The sequence below is a fragment of the Cynoglossus semilaevis genome, chromosome 13 (genome assembly GCF_000523025.1).
Source record: "Cynoglossus semilaevis isolate Cse_v1.0 chromosome 13, Cse_v1.0, whole genome shotgun sequence".
Classification (NCBI taxonomy): domain Eukaryota; kingdom Metazoa; phylum Chordata; class Actinopteri; order Pleuronectiformes; family Cynoglossidae; genus Cynoglossus; species Cynoglossus semilaevis.
In genome coordinates this window covers 15,427,433-15,450,439 of record NC_024319.1, presented here as the reverse complement: position 1 = coordinate 15,450,439, position 23,007 = coordinate 15,427,433, and the positions used below count along the sequence as shown (strand labels likewise).

At 41.5% G+C, this 23,007-nt stretch overlaps 1 protein-coding gene across 1 annotated transcript in view; it reads right to left on the bottom strand.

Annotated features, from left to right (window-relative positions):
- tgfbr2b (transforming growth factor beta receptor 2b) overlaps positions 1-21,933 on the bottom strand; it is a 28,520-nt gene extending 6,587 nt beyond the window's left edge. The window contains exons 1-8 of the mRNA XM_008323840.3: positions 21,687-21,933; positions 12,046-12,190; positions 11,761-11,954; positions 3,843-4,141; positions 3,359-3,607; positions 3,159-3,272; positions 1,938-2,075; positions 1,520-1,661 (exon numbers count right to left, since the gene is read on the bottom strand). Of these exons, the coding sequence (XP_008322062.1) occupies positions 1,520-1,661; positions 1,938-2,075; positions 3,159-3,272; positions 3,359-3,607; positions 3,843-4,141; positions 11,761-11,954; positions 12,046-12,190; positions 21,687-21,777 (1,372 nt within the window). The 5' untranslated portion in view covers positions 21,778-21,933. The remainder of the gene's footprint in view (positions 1-1,519; positions 1,662-1,937; positions 2,076-3,158; positions 3,273-3,358; positions 3,608-3,842; positions 4,142-11,760; positions 11,955-12,045; positions 12,191-21,686) is intronic.
- Positions 21,934-23,007: the final 1,074 nt, after the last annotated feature.

Sequence of the window (23,007 nt, the reverse complement as noted above, 5' to 3'; positions counted from 1 at the left end):
TGCAGCCCTGGAGCTGAGTTTAAGGTGGAGTGGGACAAACAAGACGTCCAGTTTTCCAGTTGACCCAGAAATCTTCACTCCCTGCAGCCCTAGCCTGACGAGTCTGGGCACCAATAGTCACTGCTGTGACGCTGACGGTTGACGTTTGAATTTCCAACAACACTAGCCTGGATAAAGATTCCAAACTTGTGTCGTCTGTGACGTGAATCATAGACGGTGAAAATCAAATTGATGAAAGGCCAGAAAATACCAGAACTCTTCTGGACGTTGTTGACGTTACCTTGACAGCAGAACTGTTCAGTAGAATCTCTATGACCACAACACTGCATTTACCATATACTACTGTTTTTCTACTTATTGTCCAGTTTTCAAATACATATATATATTTTTAAACAAAACTGTCATTAAGGGCTTCATTTTTCCATGAACTCTTTTAAAATAAATTCTTACTGCTGATGATTAATGTTGAGGGGAGTTCTGGGAGTTTTATTCCTCAGGTTTCTTCAGTCCTTTTAGTGTGTGTGTGTGTGTGTGTGAGTGTGTGTGTGTGTGAGAGAGCTGTTATCTCATTAGCCCTGATCTGGATCACCTGTGTCTGATGACTTTCACCTGGCTCTGGTCCTCCCTCCTCCTGTCAGAGTTGATATAAGCTCACTCCTCCTCACTCCTCTCTTCTGACATGTTCATTTTGCTGCTGTGATTTGTTTTTTGATTTTTTTTTTTTTGTCTGATGATATTTTGTGTTCTTGTCAGTTTATCAGGAACTTTTAACTAGTTTTAATCATGTTGTTTCCCCTCTGTTGACTCCCCTCCCTGCCATATGGGTCTTTGTTGCTCTAGTATCTGTATCAGTCACTCTAGAAGGCACCACACGTATCTCACACCAGCATGTGAGATCGTCTGTATGAAACTAATCAAAAGCAGTTTGAATCAAACTCTCCTAATTGTATGTCTTAACTACAGGCTGATTTTTTTTCCATTTATATAACTTTATGGAATATATGTTTTTTCTTTTTATGTTTTAAACCACTGAACGCTCTTGTGGTCGGTAACATCACATCAAACACAACAGCAGGGCGTGGATGTTATTTTTATTTTTACTCTCTGTTATTATAACTCTCGGTCTATTTTTTTTTTCTGGTAAGAACTTGGACTATCCCAGTGTGCCCAAGGGACATGAAATATTCCTGATTCTGATCCTTCATCTCCCAGTTATGTGTAATGTTTGAGTAATTGTACACTGGTGTGTGTGTGTGTGTGTGTGTGTGTGTGTGTGATCCTTTAGTGTCATCGTGTCAGACGTACAGTTTCTTCCGCCTTAGCATGTGCTAATGTGTAACATCAGTGCTGTGTAAAAACTAGTTTTCTACTTAACTCCTGCTCCCATCATCCTTTGGTCTCCTTCATGTCTCTGTTTGCCCTGACTGGACCCAGCTGAGTGGTCAGTGGCTGATGAGTAAATAACCTGCCTAGAGCAGGGTTTACTTCAGTCTGTGGGGGTTTATGTGGGCGCACTGACCTCCGATAGCTTCACACCTCGACGTCATCTCCCATAGAACAAGGGCCATGGAGTAAATGTCAGTCTGCTTGAAGGACTCAGTGTTCTCCAGGTCCAGTCGAGCCTCTAGAACCTCCGGAGCCATGTAACGTGCAGTACCCACCTGCAGCGAAGACAACCAACCAATAAATACATAAAAATGTTTTACTTTTACTACTACCAAAAGATACACGTGTTTACCAGCTTCTAATGCTAAAAAAGGCAGAGTATTGTAGAATATTGTAGAATTTAAAGGAAGTAATTGACATTTTTACTGAATATCTCGAAGAAAACTTGTGACTCTAAACTCTAGTCTATAAAACCATTTTATTAATGTTGAAAGTTTAAAGAGTTTTGTTAGCAGAGGTCTTAAAATGAACTTTTAAAGATAGAGTCTGACCTGTCCACTGTTGGCCAGGTCGTCCACAGACAGACTGCTGTCCAAACACAGAGCCAGTCCAAAGTCACACAGGCAGCAGGTCAGGTCATTCTTCACTAGAATGTTGGAACTCTTCAGGTCACGGTGGACGATGGGCACCTTTGGGGGAGGGGGACACAGTTAGCAGTTAAAAACCTTAACTGTTACTGGCTTAGTTCATGTGGAATAAAGTATTAAATGAAAACGGGTCATTTAGGAAAACAAACGTTCAGTGTTTTACTTTTAAACACAAATGCTGCAAATGTAAAAGTTCATTCTGCAGCGAACCGTGCGTGTATTACGTTTCACCACTTTATGACTTCAGTGGATATTTAATTGTAGTGTAACTCATCCTTATAACCACCAGGAATTACATTTTATATGAAAACCATTTATCTCACCGTACAAATGCTGTAATAAGAGCTCTATACAAAAATATTCCAGAGGAAAAAAAAAAAGAAAAACCCTATTAAACACATTACTACAAAGAAAGGTAGACAGCCACCAGAACACGTGAGCAGTTCCTTTGGCTGCGTCAGAATAAAGTCTAATGTTTTTTCAGGAAAAAGCAAACTCTAGCTTTTGTCTGCATTTGCAGACAGTTACAGATATGTGTCTAAGTGCTGTCTCTTATTTAATGTCAACCAGCTGTGTGTAAATAACAGCAAGCATTTGTCAACCACTGGCCTAATGTCAACAACTAAGACTGAGTCACCTCAGTACGTAAGAGCATCGATGTCTGGAGGGCAGGTTGAAATATGTGGCACGAAAAGTACTTCAGTTTGACCTTTTATTTAAATTGGTTTCGTTTTTAAAAAAGCGTTAGATTGTAGTAATGTCAGCATGTCTAATCATGCCCAAATAATCAGAGCACAAATATAACACACACACATATATATAGCCTGCATTTATTTTTTATTTAAAATTTCATCTAGTAATTTAAAATTTTACGTAGGAAATGTTTATTTACACGTCTTTATTGTGTGGACAGAAATTCAACATAAAAACACTCCAAACCTCCATTACATTTTTTTTATCTCACACACCCCCTAGTGGCAGCTCGCACACCACACTTCGTGAACCCCTGGTTTAAAGTAATGGCCTTTTTACTATTTGATGCATTGCTTTTGTGAACAAGAACCTAAAAAATCAGCAAACATTTTTTGACACAACAGAAATATCTCCCCTCTGAAAGAGTCCTACCTTTGGACGTCCACAGGAAAGGCGGTCACTGTGGAGGTGGGCAACACCTCGAGCTAAGGAACTGCCCAGCACCTGCAGCTCCTCCCAGCTGATCACATTATGGGTTAGGTATTCCTGAGGAGGAAGAGTTGTGGGTTAATGAAAAGACTGGAGAAAGGAAGGTCCTCATAAAGATTACTCAGTTACTTATAAAGTCCCACCTGTAAGTTCCCTCTGGGATGGAAGGCAGTGATGAGCCAGTACTGCTTCTCCACCTTCCTCTCCTCAGCTGTGAGGAAGTGGAGGACGTTCTCATGTCGGAGGTCTGTGTTGGAGAAAATGTCCTTCTCGTTCTTCCAGGAAGCGTACTCCTCGTAGGGGAAAATCTTCACAGCTACAGTTTCAAACTGGTCTGAGGTCGACTGCTTCAGCTTCGCCTTGTAGACTTGAGCAAAGCGACCTTTGCCCACCTGGCAGGAGATCAAAAATTTGTCGGTAAACTGAGCGCAAATACAGATATCAGAAGGATCTAATGTTTGGGTTTTAATCATGAGAATTTCAAAACATATGCAATATGTCAAACTGTGGAAAAAAAACCTTGACCACAGAAGAAGGATGCCAAATAAACAGATCCTGTGTTTTGGTACAAACAGCAACACAAGCTCCTGAGTCAGGAACCAATGAAATACAACCAGGTGGTCGTACCAGCAGATCCAGTTCTATAGGCAGAGGCTCAGTGTTGTGGTTCAGGTTATTGGCGTGGGTGGAGCTGCTGTCTGAACGGTCATCATCCATCATGATGGCACAGGCGTCGCTGCAGTCCAACCCACCAGCTCTAGGTTTGCGTTTCTTCTTGTTGGTCTCCCATTCCTGGTTAAGCATGTGTCGCCGGTGTCTTCTGTACCAGTAGCACATTCCTGCCACTATGATCCCCATCACCACCAGGGGCAGCAGACTCACCAAGATCACAGATACCAGTGGGTCGTCTACAGGTGGATCCACATCTGGAAAATAGGAGATATATAAAACTGTTTAGAGCTTGTCAACATTTTAAAGAGGCTCATAAATGCACAGAGATTCTCAAGGGAGTCTGACCTTCTCCATACCATTACATTTTCAGATGAAAACTATGTTTTGACTTCATATTGGTGAACTTCTTTACCCTGTCCTTCGACGACTGGAGATTGCACATCAAGAACCACCATAGGTTTTGAGCCTTTGGTTAATGTCACCACAGTTTCCACAAGACGACAGGGTTACGGGACATCGCTTTGTTTCAGATAATACTACAGTAATACCTGGAAGTAAAGTCGCATTGTGTGTAGTATAAGCCTTGGCAGGGGTGTCCATGATTTTTCCCTTTTGTTTTCATGCAAACAAGTCCAAAAATATTAGGTATTTATTTTTTATTCAAATTTAATGAAATAATTTTACACAAATATGCCGAACTTGAAGTGTTTGTGTATTTTTCTATTTTCAAAATTCATCTGGATGGCCGGATTAAACACCCAAGCGCATTGTTTCCCAAAAACCGGGTCGTGACCCTCAGGTGGGTCGGAAGAGTTTTATTTTTTGGGTCGTCTCGCATCACTAGTTTAAGATGCATTTGGATATTTTCACACTCACGGTTGGTACATTTGGAAAATGTGAAATACATTACTTACACGAGGACATTGTCATCATAGGTGACAGTCAAGTTGCAGCTAAAGACCATACTGTACGTTTAAAGAGGTGTTGCCATCAGTGTGAAGCCCGAAATAACACTTTTGGAGAGAGGTGAAATGTCTCCCAGAAACCCAACCAGCCCAGTTACCCTCCATGTAACCGCTTCAGGTTCTGGAGTTTGGTTTTAAATTTGCTGCTGTGTATGTACAGCAACAGTACAGTATTTTTAACCACACACACACACACACACAATCATGCCAGCTGATGTGCTGCAGACCACTGTGCTCTAACAACCTGCTCTGACAGCACAGCAGTTTGATGCTTGTGGGGAAAAACAGCACTGTCAGCATTAACAAAGCCTCAGAGTTAAATACTAATAAGACTGTCGACTGGGCCTTCATGGTTCACTACAGAATCAGTAAATCCCAAATTAAAGTAGATCCAACTTACCGCACAATTGTAGAATTTTAAGTCATACTTTATATGATTTCCTATGAAAAACAATGATAAAGGAATAACATGTAACACATCACTGACATAGATTACAGTTATTTCCTATAGTTGTAAGTAAAAGGAAAGAAATAAAATCACAAATATGCTGTACTACAGTATCTGTATGTGTTTGGGTTGTAACATTTCAGAGACAGCACTTCCTTGAAAATAAACTTGCTTTTCCCGGCAGCTCCGCATGCTGTAAATGCTGTCCTTTGAAATACATCTGCACAGACACACACAGACACACACACACACACACACTCTACTGAGTTTATGTGTTTGAAAATCACCAAGCTACAGCATTAACTACCTTGGCCATGACTACGTGCTGGATGGAGCAGCGGCCAAGAGTGGATGTGCTGGCTGCAGGAGAAAACAGAGCCCAGTCTGTCAGCCTCGCCTTGGCCCAGCGAAGCTGCTGCTCTGGTGGGCTGTGGAGTTCCTCACACCAAGGACAGGCCATTAAAGAGGTTACACACTGTATCTAATTTACACTGGAATATTCCACATACACTACAGCAGATGTGGGTTTGATGCTGATGGAGCCTTACCCCCCCCCCCTTCCCCCCAAAATGCACACATTTCTGTCAGAAGAGTCAAAGCTGTGATTGATTACACCAGTCTGATTCCAGTCTGTGTGATGTGCTGTATGAAGGATACAACATCATTAACTGGAGAGAGTGTCTGATTTATATGACATATAACCGCGCTGTGTAATCATACGGGGGGAAACACACGGAGTGAGATCAGAAACGCGGTCATTTTGCGGTTGCAATTTTGTGATTGTCAATAAGTGAAGTCTCCTCAAATTGCTGTGGGGCTGCAGAGCTGCAGATGCAATGAATCACAAAACAAAAAACACCGCCATTTTCAGGAGTCTGGTAATAAAGCAGGTTCCAGACAGTCAGACACTACCTTTGGCATTCCATGTGTCTGTACCTGTGTGTGCGTTTGGAGAAGTTTGAAATGGCTCGGAGGGATGGGGAGGAGGAGGGGGAGGTTTTTGGGCTTTAATTCTTTGCTCTCTGCTGTTATTGGAGTGTGTTGTTGAGGTTAAGACAGACGGTGCCAAGACAAACTGCTAATGAGACTCATGATGCTTTTTCCCCTCAGAGTGTTTTCACGTGGCGTTCAGGGAGATTTGGCGAGTCATCCGGACATTTAAGAGGATCATTTTCTCTCGTCACCACTGTGTGTGTGTGTGTGTGTGTGTGTGTGTGTATGAGCGCCCACTTGTGTGGTGAAAAGTAAACGTTTCTGACTCACATCCTTAATGCACTTGAGTTACTAATTACTCCTCTGTGGTCGGTTTATGCCTTTCACTGGATTCTTCTGCTTTTTTTATTGTTTACAAAAGGTTAATTTCAGCAACAAGGAATTGGAGAAATAACTCTGAACTTTTTGTAGAGGCTATTAATCAAGTGGAAGTATAGGATTTGTTGAATTTCCATCGCGCAAAAAACAGCACCTTTTTGGTGCTGGAATCAATTTTCAAGGAACTAAATAGTTCCTGGTTAAAAGGGTCATACGTGCCTTCCAGTAGTCTGACAGAGATTACGTCTCTTAGTGTGTTCCAAATTTCCTTGCAGGTGTTTGTGGGTCTAAAGAAATTCCCATCTCAACAAAATCCAGAAATTTGACTCAAGTTCCTGGAAAGTTCATGATCAAGACTGAGCACTAGCCCTGGGCTCTTCTGAAGAGTTCATTGTACCGCACTCTTCGAACCAGATGAAAGGTCAAACTTACAAGCTCCGTCCAACAAGCTCTCCTTCTTTCTAGAAGTCTTCATTGAGGGACTGATTTGACCTCTGGGCTCCTCAGTGTGGTTCAGGATCCCTAACCAGCACTACTTCCCTTCAGCTGTGGTCGGAGAACTCACATGTTAACAATGAAGTAAAGCATCTGGAAATTCATTCTTATTCTGAGCTCTAACCAAAGCTGATAGATGAAACTTAAAGTCTTTGAGAGAAGTGTTCTTCTTCTATTGCTCAATAATCTACAGATCTGCTGAATCCCCTGAAAATGAAAACAGATCAACGATCTGTTGTTTTCACTTGTCTGAGTAAAAACAATTGTGTTTTTTGTCGACTTCCTTTGGAAATGGATATGTTTTCACTTTCTGTTTTTTCTTCTTCTGGAGACCAAAGCAGAGCTAAAAAGATAAAGGTTGGCGTTTGTGACCAAATGAATCCTGACATGCAGTCAATGACTTTCAGGTTTTGTATGAATTCATTATGGCTAAGATGTTGTGTATTAGGAGGCTACCCCCAGCTGCTGGGAAGGAAAAGAAAATGACATTTCATCTCCACCCAGTGCATAAAACGTCTCAACTTTTCATTATACATGAATTTTACCGTGTAAAAACCACTCACTGAAGCAACAGTGTAAACCAGTGTTTACTAATGTTCTTCCTGAGGGCACTTTATTCCTAAATGTATAAATATCCTGCCTTTTTCCAGACTGCTATCATATTATGAGTGTGAGAATGCAGTAACATCGTACAGTGTGTGGGGAACACTGGCTGAAACGACACTGTTTATCATACACACTGTGCGTTTGTTATGGTAACATGACTGCACAGCCAGACTGCTGCTGAAGAAATGGCTCAAATCTCTGCAATATTTCTCTTTTTCTGAGTCTGAACCAACTTCTTCTTTTACCTCACTTTACCCTTCGTCTTTTCCTGCTGCTCAAACCAATCCAACTTGAGTCATGTGTCTATAAAACCGTCTGCTCTGCGACCAAACAGACTGACATACTCACTGACAGCAGGCCAAGATTCCACACTTGAGGAGGAACTGTAAAATATAGCCATAAAAAGCAGATCTAGGTGCATGCACTGCAGAGCCACATTTTTTTTAACATTCTGACCACCACATCCATGACAGTATCATCATCATCCTCCTCCTCCTCTTCCTCTTCTACGTGGTCCTCTTCCATGTTTTTATCATTTTATTCATTATTTCCAGTGAGCTTCTCCTCCACATCAACACTCGCGGCGCCCTGTCACACCAGGAATGTTTCATTCATCATAACCTGTGTAACTGGATGAGATGACATCTGTTCATTCATTCATTCATTTTTATCCTCTTAAAGGTCACCAGGGGAGATGGGACCGGTCCGCACTGGCAAAAGTCAAAGAACATTCTGTCTGGGACAGGTCGCAGACCAATCACAGAGCCAAGTGCAGATATAACCTTACCTATAATTATACAATTATTTTACCCTATAATTGAATGGGTTGCCATGGAGAGAGAGGATACAGTGATTATTATTAGGAAATGCTTTTAATGAGGTAAGATCTTTTCAGGGTTGATTTCGAGGCAGTTGTATTAAATTGTGTAGTGGTCGCCATCTCACAATTATCAGTTATCAAGAACGTCTGGTTCCATCATTCCGATGTATGGCGTTAAACATATTTTCCACAGGAACTAGTCCGAGAGCAGAGTGGATGAATACTTTATAGCTCCCAAGTGTAACTCCGACTCTTTCTTATGTCCTAGGTTGTGATGTCAACTAACTAACAGGACTTACTTTTGCAACCAAACGGTTCAGTCTATTCAGTCTGTGGATCTTTTCATCTATCTAAGACTCTGTTGCACAACAGACCGCTCTCGACTGTTGTAGCTCGGTGCACCACCACTAAAGTGCTTACACATAAAAGTGTGTTACTACAACAAGCCAGTATTTACTATCAATGCCTGCCTTCCCACTGAAAATAGTTAACATGCTCCAAAACACATGCTTAACTGACAGCGTGTGTGAGGCCGAGTGAATCTGCCGCAAATCATCTTTACAGGGTGTTAAGAACAAACATCTGCTGCGTCACAGACATGCAGCACTGTACACAGTACAAGGTGACTGTACAGGAAAACCACCCTCAGCCGTCACACTTTTTTTTTCCTGGTTACAGAGTCAGAGATTTAACTGCTGCTGTCAGGACAAAGACAGTGTTTAAACTGTGAAAGTCCAACAGTTGTGTGAAGATCCTCCAGCCACGTTTGACATTTTACATGTGGGCCACTGCAGGCTCACATCCATCACTCTCTGAAGTGGCCCACATCTGCACAAGATCTGGAATGGTCCGTGATCAGAGAACTAAATCCCTAGTTCTCTTTCTCTCTTTATCCAGCGCTCTGATCAAAAGAGCTCTTTTATAAAGAAGACAGTGCAAAATTTACAAGACTGGGCAAACAATATTATCCAGCCCTGTGATCTATTATTCTATTCTCACAACTCAAAGTTAGGCCTTTTTGTTCTTTTCATTTTTCTAAACCAACATGAAATGTTATGCCTGATATATTGTTTTTAAGCATAAGTCTTTGTCCTTTTCTGCCTAATAATAACATACACATGATCACAGAAAACTCAGCGGTTTCACTGTGGGATGACAACTTCCTGCTAGTACAATATTTCACATATTTCGTAGCGTACTCATGAATGACCTCATGTGCATTACACAGTTGTCATCCTGAGAACCTAGTGCACAATCAGGGCTATTAAACATTATAAGAATGAGATTTGAGAATTAAATAGTGTGACACATTCACACAGTAATAAGTCCTGGCAGTGATCCAGCAACACTATTGACAAGTTCCTCATGCTGCATGTGTCTCTACAGGAGGAGGGAATCACATCGCTGATAGTCAGGGATATAAATATATTTCTCTCTCCCTCTCTTTAAACAATTGCCTATAAATACACCAAAACAGTGGTGCAAAACAAACAGAGATGGTGGAAATGATAGTAAAGTGGAAAAATGATAACCAACTCCAAACATTGACATCATCACCTGCACAGTTGTTGTCAGTGTCAGTGTAATTATTTGGTCAGAGCACAGGGTTAGTTTTACTGGACCCTGACTGAAGTATGAGATGACATGACTGTCATGGTGAACTGAAGAGATTTCACTGTTCATCCAAGAGGCTTCTTCAGTCCTGAAGAAGCCTTTTAACCTGAAAGGTATTTGCGTCCCTCTAGATGGCATTCATTGTCCAGTACAGTGAAGAATCACTGGTTTAAATCATTAAAAAGTCACCATTCAAACACACAAATCTATATGAAGAGACAGTGAGTGGTGACTTGTTCAACATCAGCCTACCTGGCTGAAGTGAACTGCACTTTTTGACTGAGCCATGGTAACTGTCACTGTTCCAATGTTATGGATTTCATTAATACATTTTTACACCATCATTACTTACCATCACTCAACACTAAACCATCCATAAAGTGAATAAATCATTCCCATCCACACTATCCAGACCATTTCCTGTGACTCCAGAATGTTGTCCAACACAGCGTTTTCTCTAAATAGCCTAATGACGGAGTAGGCTGAAGAAGAAAACTACCTCTGACAGATCAGACTGGTCCGTAAAAAAAATTAGACATGGCCCATAACTCACTCTGCATGTCAGCAGAAAAAACAAGCTACGGGGTCTTAGGATCTTTTAGTAGAACTCTGAGCTGTGGAGCAAAGATGGAAAACTATTTACAAAGTTTTGACTGTTCCACATGTTCTTGGTTTGTTTGCCTCACAAATTGCAAACCTCGGTACCAGGAAAAGTAAACGGAAGAATAGTTAAAACCTCCATTCATAATCAAAGGTTGGTAGTTTGGAGTTTTCATAGCAGAATGGATTACAACATAGGTTGTCGAGGTGTGATAAAAGATGTCAAACAGTCATTAACATAACAGGAAGTTACATCGTTACCTGACAAATGTTTGTGATGTGTGTGTTGGTGAGTTAGATCTGTGTGTTTGTTCTGGGGCAGCTCACCATGTGCTGGAGATGTTTCTAGCTTAAGTTAAACACAGACAGGAAACCATATGTCTGAGCTCTGCAGTGTGGTTGGCTTAGACACTCACACACCCACATACACTCACACTCACACTCACACACTGAACCGGCAGCTGCCAACCCCAGCACAGAAGCAGCTGAGTGAGCGACCACACTGAGGAATCCCCCAGCGCTGTTTACTTGTGTTTCCAAAACCGAATTTCCACTTCCTGTTGTGATGACGATGCATTGCAATCGTTCCAAAGAGACGGCAGCCAGCACAGGAGAGACCGGCGGACGTCTACTGCGATTTGCATAGTTTATCTGGGCAGATGTGCAGCAGATGGATGAACTGGCAGAGATATGGAACCAGACCATGGTGTCTGATTGTCAACTAATTAAAGATCAGAGGAACATATTTCTGCCAGAAAATCAACCAACATGTATCGACATCAGCCATCAACTGATACATGTTTGATTACAATGTCCCCCAGAACACTGACTCTTCATCAGCTGCTTTATGAGTCATGGCTTAATTTCCACTGACATCAAAGTTCAATGTTAAAAACATTTCCAAGTCATTAGTAACTCTTTACACATTTTGTTCCCTGGTTCTTTAAAATATGTTCAATTGTGTAGCATGTTAAAATGTTTTTATGATTCGCTCTTTGTTTGTTTGGAACTTACTTGCTGAGAATGTCAGCTTGTCGTTACACTCATCCTCGTCCCTGCAGGAGCAGAACTGAGCCATTCCACTGGATGTGTTCTTCTCCTTCATCATACAGGTGGTGCTGTTGTAGTCGTCCAGGATTACGCCATACAGTGGCTTGGAAGGGTTATGGCAGAGAGTTTCCAGAGAGAAGCCGGTCTCGTTCTTTCTCCTGAAATGAGAGAAAGGAAACAGTCGGAGCAGAGGTGTCACCACTAAAACATAAATAATACTTTACTAAACCAATTGTAAAAGATACCTACCAGATGGCCACACACACCTCGCTGCTTTCCACACAGATAGACGTGATGGAGCAGTTGGACATGCATGTTCCTGTCCCTGGGCACGAGGCGAGTTCTACGTCGCAGAACTTACAGAGCTGCCTCAGAGGATAAAATGGGGGCAAATCTGTAGAACACAGAGTCAGACGTTATATCAGCTCAGCTGGCACTGAAAACAGCACTCTTTAAATTTCATAGTCTAAAATCTAGACTGTGATTCAGAAGAATTTTCTTTGATGCCAGTGCAAATTATGTGAGCGCTCTGGATTGGAACAGGGTTGATAACAGTTGCAGATACAAACAAACAAAGAAATCTGGGTGAAAACACAAAATGGAAGATGTGGGACCAAACAGATGCAGCACATTATTCTAGGGAACAACATGTTTCTTGAGTAACAACACAGTAAGACTGCACAAGGATGTATGGGAAATCTCCCAACTGAGATGAGGCCTGGTGAAATAGTTCAGGAGATAAACTGAAGAAAGTTAAAAAGAGAACTTTCAGAACTTTGGAGAAGATGAAAAGTACTGATGAGAAAAAAGGGCAGAGAACTCCATCTTGATAACCTCATGAAGATGTCAAGCCCCAGCTGTTCAGGGTCATTACTGACTTATCTCTGCTGCTGTGCTGCAGTTACTGTTGATATCATCACTGTCATTTACCTGCTGACTGGACTGACTCTACAATCAGAACAATCTTATCCTCTCACCGCAGAACGACTCGACCTACATACACATCTGTCTGTGTCCTGATCTGTTCAGACCTGCTTTCTGGACTCCACACCAACAAGTCAGTCAGTCGAAGACCTCACTGCTTCAAGCTGAGACAGATCAGCTTGACGCAGTTGTCTTTTAGGATTTTGTATTTACTGAAAGAGGTAACTTCTGATAATCACACAACCAACATAAAAAAAACTTTCTGGGCATGAATGTTGGGTCTACTGTTGAAACAGAGAAGTTCTTGCTGAAAAAAAAAATGTGTCAAATGTGGTTTGTGGACTAGACAGACAAAACCCAACTTCCTCTACTGTACATTAAAGGATATCTGAGTTTATATTTATCTGTGCAGTATTTGTCCCACGTGTCATGACACTGTACTGTGTACATACTCTACTTCATTATTATCATCATTTTGTTCTCTTGTCTACACTGATACAGGTGAAGTAGATAAAGGACAATCTGAAGAGAAACGTCCGCTGAAGTACAGATATACAGTGTGTGTGGTTAAGAGATGAAGGTCATGGACACACTGAAGACAAGTGTCTACAGATTGAGTGGCAGATATCGTGATGAAAAGAACCTCCTCTCTCTTGCAACCAGGAGAGATCGAGGCCAAGACAAAACAACGGCACGCAGCACAGTCTGTGCTATCGTTAAATCAGCTGTGCTGGAAGAACGTCTGCTGGACTGAACTGTAAAAGCCAGACTGGAGGAGGACTTGATCTAACAACCATGAGTTCCTCACTGCCCTCCTCCTGACGTGCGCACAAACTCCACTGCTCTGCAGAGAAATAAATTTTTAGAATTTCCTAAAATAATGTTGTCAACACAACAAACATAAACTTCAACACTTGTTGAAAAACTGAATGGCAACGTCCGTGTTTTTGTACGTACGATCTATGGTCTCCACACAGGAGGTCCAGTGAGTGGGTGATTTAACTGCAGCTACGTGCACACTGTTTGCACGTCTGTGTATAGCATACTTCCTACAGTTGTGATGTAATGCCCACACACTGTGAGGTTTTCACTCATAAATATTTACGTGACTCAAGTTCAGGGCGCCTTTATATCAGAGCAAATTCAGGAAAGCATAAATAAACAAACAGTTAAACATAATTCCAAAGGAGTTTTCTACAAATTAGTTTATTTAAAACTGAACTTTGTGACATCATTGACCAGATTTACACTGACGTCCAAAGTGACGGGGAACCAGAGAGGAGAAAAACAGCAGCCATGTGAAGAGAAGGTGAAATATTTACAGAGGGAATATGATAAAGTTGAAGAGAACCTCTTCTGTGCAGGAGCCAGAAACACCCACCTATGGAATTTTCTGAGGGAACAAACGAAAATGGACCCTTCTCTATCTCCCCTCTGTCTGCTGAACTCCCCCCTCACCCTCCACCTCTCTCCCCCACCCTCTCAACCCACCTGTTTGTACTTTCACCTCCCTCAACGAGCACAAAGCCAAGACTCATGAAGCCACTCCATTGATACTGCATATTGTAGTTTCCAGGCAGACGAGATTAAATGAAAGGCCAGGTTTTTAGCGACTGCTGTTAGCACGGAAACCTAGAAAAGACTGCTAAAACTTTAGGCAAAAAATTATCAGCCAAAATAAAGTAGATAATAATAAAATATAGTTAGAGAGTGGAAATGGCTGTTTTTGTGTGGTCTAAGAGGATGCTGTCCTACTGGGCTTCCATAGTTCTCTAAAATCTCATGTTCCAGATCATGTGACAAACAGAGCCTAAGTTAAAAATGAAAAGACAGACAACAAAAAACAACAACTCAGTATAAATAAAATTACAAAAGCCAAGAGCCAAGAAAAAATCAAATAGTGTTTGAAAATTTGTCAAAATTGTCTGTAATTGCCTTCAAACAAATGAATGGCAACCCAGCATTTAACTATGTTTAGTTATAACGAGGTAGCTGAGCAGTAGCTTGACGTAAATGGCTGTTAATTAGCTCATACAAAACTCACATCTAATTAGAAATATCGTGAAGCACGAAAAGTTTTTTGAAAACAATTTAATATAGATCTGAAACATTTAAAAAAGTCCCTGTGGTTAAAAAAGTTTTTGCATTTATAATCATACCCGTATTTCTGTTTAGGAACGTAGTCATTTCATCCTTATACTTGAGCAGATACAACTGTTTTCCCTCTGCAGACTCAGATGCACAGAGAGTTCAGTTTCAGTCACAGCTCCTTCAGGAGCATTTAATGACCAAGCACACGTCTCCTGTGACGCACTCACCTTGATGGTGTTTTCTCTCTGTGATTCATGCACAGAAAAACTGTCAGCAGGGGAAAGTTGCAGCGGTCGTAAAGGAGAGAGAAAGTCAAGAAAGTACTTTAACATCTGGTGCGAGGACCCACATCGCAGCACAGACCTTTGAGCATAGTTTCCACTTTTGACTTTCTGAACTGATACTGAATGTTGAGACTTCAAAGCTGCATAGATCTGAGTAGGAAAAGCAGCACGGCTGCAAGCTGCAGTTTCAACAACGCTGTCATTTTATCAAACATCCAGAAAATTAAACAGCAGATTCAAGACTGCAGTATTTCTAACCAGTGAACTTCACCGACACAAACCTTTGTACCCAGTAAAACAGCCAATCTTCCTTAAAGGCTTGCACAAAATTATATACTGTATTTTAACTGGCAACTTAACATTTTTTGACCATTAGGCCCAGTTTGTGCTCCACTGACATACGTACCCACTGCCCACGTACCCACAGTGCATATGTTTTCATGGTAATTGGGCAATACATTTACAAGGGGGCAGTGCTGGGTTCAGAGGTAATTAACCGGCTGAGAACAGTTTCTCAGACAATAACAAACATGAATAAGTCGGCGGAGGTCAGGATGTGGATGGTGGTCTCTGCTCCCATTAAATACAATGTGGCATGTGGACAGAGAATTCTTTTTGCTGGTTCCAACGTTTCTCTTGTGGACTTGTCTTCTTCTTAGTGTTAAACACTGCCCCCATAATTGTCAAAGGCACTGCTCTGTTTCACAGGTTGGGGAACTGCAAGCTCTCTGAAAGGCTCTGTATTTAATGTCAGGCATAAATTAGGCAAATAGACTGGCATAGGCAAAATAATATATTCTACTGTATATATACTGTGTCCATAGTTTTTCAAAGTATTGCAAATTTTAAATCATTAAATACATGCTCTGCACTGGGAGTGATTTATATCTAACATATGTTGAATGTCAAGATCACACGTCATATCTCCTCTCACCTCCTTTTTCCAAACGTGTGTCCGACTCGTACTTCCTATGATTTGTAGCCACACTACAGCAGTGAGCAGACTCCTCTGTTCCTCCAGGTGTTATCTCTGGTGTGCATTTCTACTAGCCTGCAACGTCTGGCTCTTTATGGCACCTCCATCCACCACTGGACCGATGGCAATAATTTTCCTCTCCTTCTACCTTAACGTTATTCCCACATCGACTCAGATCAGAATCACTTAAATCAGGTGTTTGTGTTATTTCCCTGCGTCCAATATAAATATTTTTACATCTGCAGGTTTAATTATACAATTACACAGAAAAAAGGGGGTTTGATTGAGACTGGTGTCAGTTTACTCATAAATGTCACAACAGAAAAAGTCATACTTTCCTCAAAATAAATGACTATCCTTTGGATAATAAAAGTTGGTAATGATAAACTATGAAAACCCACCGTGTGTGTTGTCACAGCTGTGACAACACACACGGTGCTTTCTTGATGACTCAGCTCATGAACGGTCTCCAGCCAGTGCCCTGTTGGCCACATGCAGTTCCTCCCAATCATTGCCCCCCCACTGCTATCCACCCCCCACAAACACACACAGACGGATATAATGTCACGTATTCTTGCAAAGGAGAGGGAATGATGCCTTTACTGTCCATGGAAGAAGTCAATTTGTACCAGTCCAATGAAATCTACATGGACAGACAAGACAGTGATGCCTTCACTGTCCTAGGCATGTCAGATTGCAATAAACTACCCACACCTAAATTCATCTAACACAGTGACTCCTAAAGTTTGGTGCGTTCACCTGTGGGGGTGTGCAACTGCCACTAGGGGGCACGTGAGATAAAAATGTGATGGTGGTTTGGAACGTTTTTTAAGAGGGATTTTTCCAAAACTCCAGCTCTGTTAATAAATGTAGGCTATATATATGCAGTATGTGTGTGTTCGGGTCATTTGAGCATGATTAAACATGGAGGGTACATCTTTGCATTATCAGCATTTCAAGTCTCAAACATACACCCTTCCCATCAGCTGTAGCCCCCTCCCATGTCCTGATTTACCTCCCCCCTTCCCCTCTTCCTCTCTCCAAACCACCGAGGATGTGAGCTCACAGTAGGCAGGAGGACAGACAGGAAGCTGGACAGTAATTTATCACATCTCCAGGAAAAGGCTGCTCCAAAGTTCTCAAACTTCAATGGAAACAGAGAAAAGCCCACACAGCGGGTTGTGACATTCTATAGGATGGTGTGACCCACAAAAAAAGGTGAAGGCTAAGAAGTACGAGCATGCTTTGAACAATAGTTTCAGTTTTCAAAATGTCTTTGAAGTAAAACTTCCTCTAACTGTGAGACTAAGCGGGGCTTTTCAAGGTTTAGGTAAACTCTCCTCCTCCCAGTGTGTACGGCACCACACATGGTCACGTATCTGAAGGTGGGAAGAGGCAGGTTCTCCGAAACTACTACAGATGAAAAACAAAACCCGTTCACATACTTAAAGCTTAAACCAAACTAGAAAAAAATCAAAATACAGACAAGAACTGTGTTCACGTCTGCTCACTTTTACCAACACAATACACGTTACATTCCACAGCAGCGCTGCACAAGTTTAAACCAAAGTGTGGAGGTTCTTGGCCCATGAAAAACTGATGTAAGAACTCTGATATGTACCTTAGACCGGTGGTCCACAACCTTTTTTTTACCAAGGACCGGTCGGCCTACAGGGGCCGCTACTGCAGACTGTTATCACTGAGCCGATTGTTGGAGGGCCATTAATTTAATAGTTTATTTTCAAAATATTAAAAAATCTTTTAAACTTTGTCTATGTTATACTATTAATATGGTAATAATGTATGTATGATACCTATATATCGCTGGATTTATTTCTCATGTATCCTCTAGTATTCATACTTTTTGTCCTGGTCAGGCCTTTGACTTAATTCTCACTGGATCTCTTTAATTTAACTGTATAATGACGTCACAGGAACACCCATCCTCCGGGAAATCAGAGTCAGTCTGTGGGTTAATAAAAGCCTATAAAATCAACACAAATGCTCTGAGGTTTTATAGCCCTACCTGGCCTCGATGGCACCACAGGGCAATTTAAATTACAGTTTTCCATTTACCCATTTAGACTGAAGGGTCCAGGAATCATGATGAGGTACACGTCAACCATAACACGTCACCTTCTTCCATGGACAACTGTTGTATCTACTACTAATGCACTGTTGCTTTATTTTCACTGTATATTTTTTATTGTGAAGTCTACTAAGATTAAATATAAACTTGAATATGAAACATTCAAATCTGAGGTTTACATGTTGGCATTTGCTTCTTCAACAGACATGAAAAGATCGGTTGATCGAGGTAAGGGAAAACAGTTGATAATAAAGACCACACTATTCTTAAGCCGTTTGGCAAAGACATAAAAATTTACAACAGGCCTTATTTGGTCGGTGAAAGGAGAGAAGACAACTGTTAAGAGGCAGCAGCAGCCACATGACTGCCTCAGTAGGAGACTCAGCTCCACTGTTATTCTTCTTCTTCTTCTTCTAACTCCACCTTAATCCTTCTCCCACTCCATCTCTCCCCATTTTAGGTCTAATCCCTTCATTCCTCTCGTCTTTATCGTCCCCTGGTAACATTCTCAGATTACTGTCTCTCGCTTCTCTGCCACCATGGCCTCTATCCCTCTTCTCAAACACTTGACCTGAAGATGCAATGATGCGGGTCACAGAAGTTGATTAAGATGGTGAAAGAAAATACAAGAAGCGAAGAAGGGACACAGCAGAGAGCAAACAGAGAGCAAAACTGTTTTGTTGGGCAGAGCTTTAGACGAAAACCCATCCAAAAGGTCGTGGGACATGTTGACCTCTGACCTGAGAAGCTGTAGTTTCCTCTGGTAGAGAGGGTAAAGGACCTTTCTTTGAGGGACCACCAAGAGGATAGTTATCAATATAAAAAAAAAAAGTTGTTTGGACACCTAGAAAGAATGTCCGCTTTGACACTACGTGAGTGGAGAGACGTTTTTCCTCAGTAGTCCTTAGAGAAATCATCAACACCAGTGTGTGTTTGCCTTATCAGAGGAGGAGAATGGGCCACAGGGGTGAAAGTTTTGTATGAGTGTGTGTACAGCTATTTGTGACACACACAGTACAATGGGACACGGACACACAGTCTTGGTGGTATGTGGGATTTCCAGGTTGAAAATAGGCCTCTCTGTGGGTGTAAGGTATGAGCAAACAGCAGGGAGAAGAAAGAGGAGAAGAAGAAAGAATAACAGCAACAACAACAGATGAGAGTTTTCACAGCAACGGCCATTGGTTTCTTTCAAACCCCATTCACTCCACCCACCTGTCTAATGGGAGGCATTACAGTGACAGATGGGAAGAGGCCAAGTCTGTTAAACTGCTCTTAACTCATAGTTTAGATTACAGTGCATGGCTGAATGTGTGGCTACTTCACCCATTAGGTCGGTCACACACACACACACACACACACACACACATTATTAAAGTCATGTGGAATCTGATAATGATGGAAACATAAAGACGGTAGTCAATGGGCCAAAATATTTCTTTGCGAAATAAATAGAAAATGGCTTGACCTTTAGGCCATTATGCTTCTTGCTGTTGTTTTTACAATATGAGGAGAAACATGTCAAGCACATGGAGGAGCTTTAACACATTTAAGAAGGTGATTTGTGTTCAATAAGCCACATTTATGTTCGGAAATGATGCAAAATTTGTGTCACAGCAGAAAACTTCAATAAAAAAATTACAATACCAGGTATTAGTGTCACAGCAGAAAACTTCAATAAAAATTACAATACCAGGTATAACTGAATGAAGCCCTACAGACACAAGGAATGACTACAGCTGTTGTGCTCAAGAGGCAACAGACTCTCATTTAACCAACACTTGCATTTTAACACAAAAGAAGGTAAAAAGTTATGATATGCTAAAACTTTTGGTCAGAGTTGTCAACATAGGGAAAGGCAAAGGAGGTCAAAGAGCCCTAGTCCAGAGGTTTTCAACCAGCAGGGGGGGTCATGACATTTTGGTTCATTAGAGTGTTTAAATTAAAATGTACATTTTACACGTTTTAAAATAAAAGCTTGGATGTATTATATATTTTAAATGCAAATTAACAAGGGGGCGCTCTTGTAAGTTTATTATAAAACAGAGGGTCTTCTCCATCTTTACATCAGTGGCTTAAGATGATGAGATGAGACCCCTGCCCTAAATCCATAAGTGACTAGTATAAGATTATTGTTGTATATAAATTGAATCTCTTTGTTTAGTCATGTTTTAAAAATAGAACACATTATGCATTAAGGTTTGAAGATTAGAGATTGTTGGCTAGAGCTGATAAAACAGACAACCTCCAATAAGACAGATAAAAAAAGCAGCAGAAAATTCACAACCAGAAAAGAAGAGGATTCAACCTCTCCTCAGGACAGGTACGACTAAGCTGCTCTCTACAAGACTGACGGAGCTGTACACCTCTGCAAACGTTGCAACAGATTGCATTTCTATACATAAACTACACAAAGGCCACAGGTGAGGCGTTTGTTTCCATGACTACAGACCTACTAATGAATGAACCATCAAAAGCCAAATGGCAGATTTTCTAATGTTTTTACATGTGGCTTCACTGAGAGCAGACATTAAACCACTTAATCCCACGAGCTGCAAAATTCACCTCTGCCAGGTCTTTTATTATGAAGACTCATCTGAAAACCGCAAATCAGAAAGTCCCATTTGTCATAATTACTGAAAACTATAACGTGGACGTGAGCCAAGGCTGACGCCCTGTTATAAGATGTAAAATAAAAGTGTATCCACCCTTATTTTTTAACCCTGATCCACTCTCACATTTCTTCATGGGTTCCCCACCCCTCAACAAAACAAATGTAAGGGAAATCAATCCTGCGGTTTTAAATGATTCAGCTGCCAAACATGGACCAGCATTCAGGCTCCAAGACAGAGAGACACACTGGCTGTTGGGCTACACAAAACATGCATGAATAAAGTTAGGACAAATCCAGAACAAGTGCTAGGAAATTGTATTCTGCAAGATGCTTAAATTTGGATTTAATAAAAACGAGGGAAAGCTTGCCAACATACAGTCCTGGTGTCTTAAGTAAGTTTGTTTCCCCTGTTAGTTTAACCTTACAGAAGATGTTCGCACATCTGTACAACTGCATTTGTTCTGCAAGCATGTGGATGAGGAAGAATAAGAATAACTTCAAATATAACAGGAGCAAATATAACAGCAGTTTTTTTTTAAGTTACAAACGTTGTACTTCAGCATCAGGCGCAATTATTTTGTTCGCCATAAATCCCAAGTTGTTCCAACGTCACCACACATATACACTGAGAAAATGATTAGCTTCAGTGACAATGACGTTGACAGAACATGATGTTGCGTATGCACACATGTGCTCGTGTAAAAACAGAGCCACGCATAGCTGAGCCGTGCGTCAGCGCCCTGCGCTCTGAGTCACCTGTTGCGCACCTCAGCTCTCCACACGCTGGGACGAGCGTTACGCGCATTACAAGGACATTTAAAGCACAAATGCAGTAGTACAGAGTTAAAAAAAAGTTGTGTAGTGCGCGGTTTGAACCGTAAAATAAGGAGTAGAAGAGTGAGGTTTACTCACCGGCGGTCCCGGGCTCCACCAACAGCACCGTTGCAAGGAGGCAAACAGTCACGACTGCGCGTAAAGACCTGAAACTGTGCTGTGCCCCCATCGTCCCGTGTGTCCCGTGTCCGAACTGAGACTCCGACTGACTTTTACATTCACTTACATTCAGAGGTAAAGTCAGAGTCAGTGATAGTCCAGCAGCAGCAGCAGCAGCAGCAGGAGGAGGAGGAGGAGGAGGAGGACTGAAGAACGCGTCTGGAGTCTGCTGGACACACACAGGAAACCGGGGGAGGGAGGGAGCAATGTTTCTCTCCGTCTCTCTCTCTCTCTCTCTCTCTCTCTCTCGCTCTCTCTCTGAATGTGTGTTTGTGCGCAATTACCCACATAGTGGGAATGAGAACAGTAAACAGCTCTGTAAACGCTTACATAAACGCAGCAGCAACACCTTGGCTCACTTCACACTCACCTTCACATGTGAGACCCGAGTGACGTAACACTTTCACTTTCCAACATTGCACATTAACTGTTCTCTTATTCTTTTTCTGTCAGGATTAAAACTTCCATTGAATGTTTCCCGGAATAAATGTGAAAACGTTAACTATTAGGCGGCTGGGTTATTGTTTAGTTAGCAGGTTAACTCTTGTCATTCACACTTAACAAGTCCTTGTCCCTTCAGACGGTGTCTGCATGTTGAGCCCATGGTGGTTCTGAGACAGCTCTAAACTGGGATCCATCTTTGGTTCGTCTGCCGAGTTGTGGGGGCCCCATATGAACTGCACATGTTCAAGACAAAATTATTATCCCCCAAAGAAATTTAACGACTGACTAAATGAATGACTTGGTGCTGTCTGGAATGTAAGTGTCAAAACAGACAGTCACTGGAGTCCTGCACAGGAATGGACTGCACTGCAGAAGGCTCACAGCTAAGGAAGGGTCTCCTGAAGTTTGGGGACGGATGATCCAAACCAAAAACTTATTGTTACGTCACGTGAGACAAAGCCTGAAGTCTTTGGTCATGAATGTTGTCTATGTCTGGAAGTTATGCAGAGTTGGATACGTGCTGTGGGGATGTCTGGGTGCATCCTGAATTGGGAATCTTAGATTCTTAAGACAAGCAACAGTGGAAAATATTCAGAACAACTCAAGAAGTTAGGGGAAAATGACAATGGCTCGAAGAATATCACAAAACAAGTGAGAAACTGCACCTAAATAAAATTAGATGAACTGGTCTGCACAAATACCTGCACAAATATTTCAACAGAAGTGAATAATAATATCAAAGAGAATAATAATCCTTGTATTTTGAAGGATGTGGATTATTTTTATTTTTCTCTGT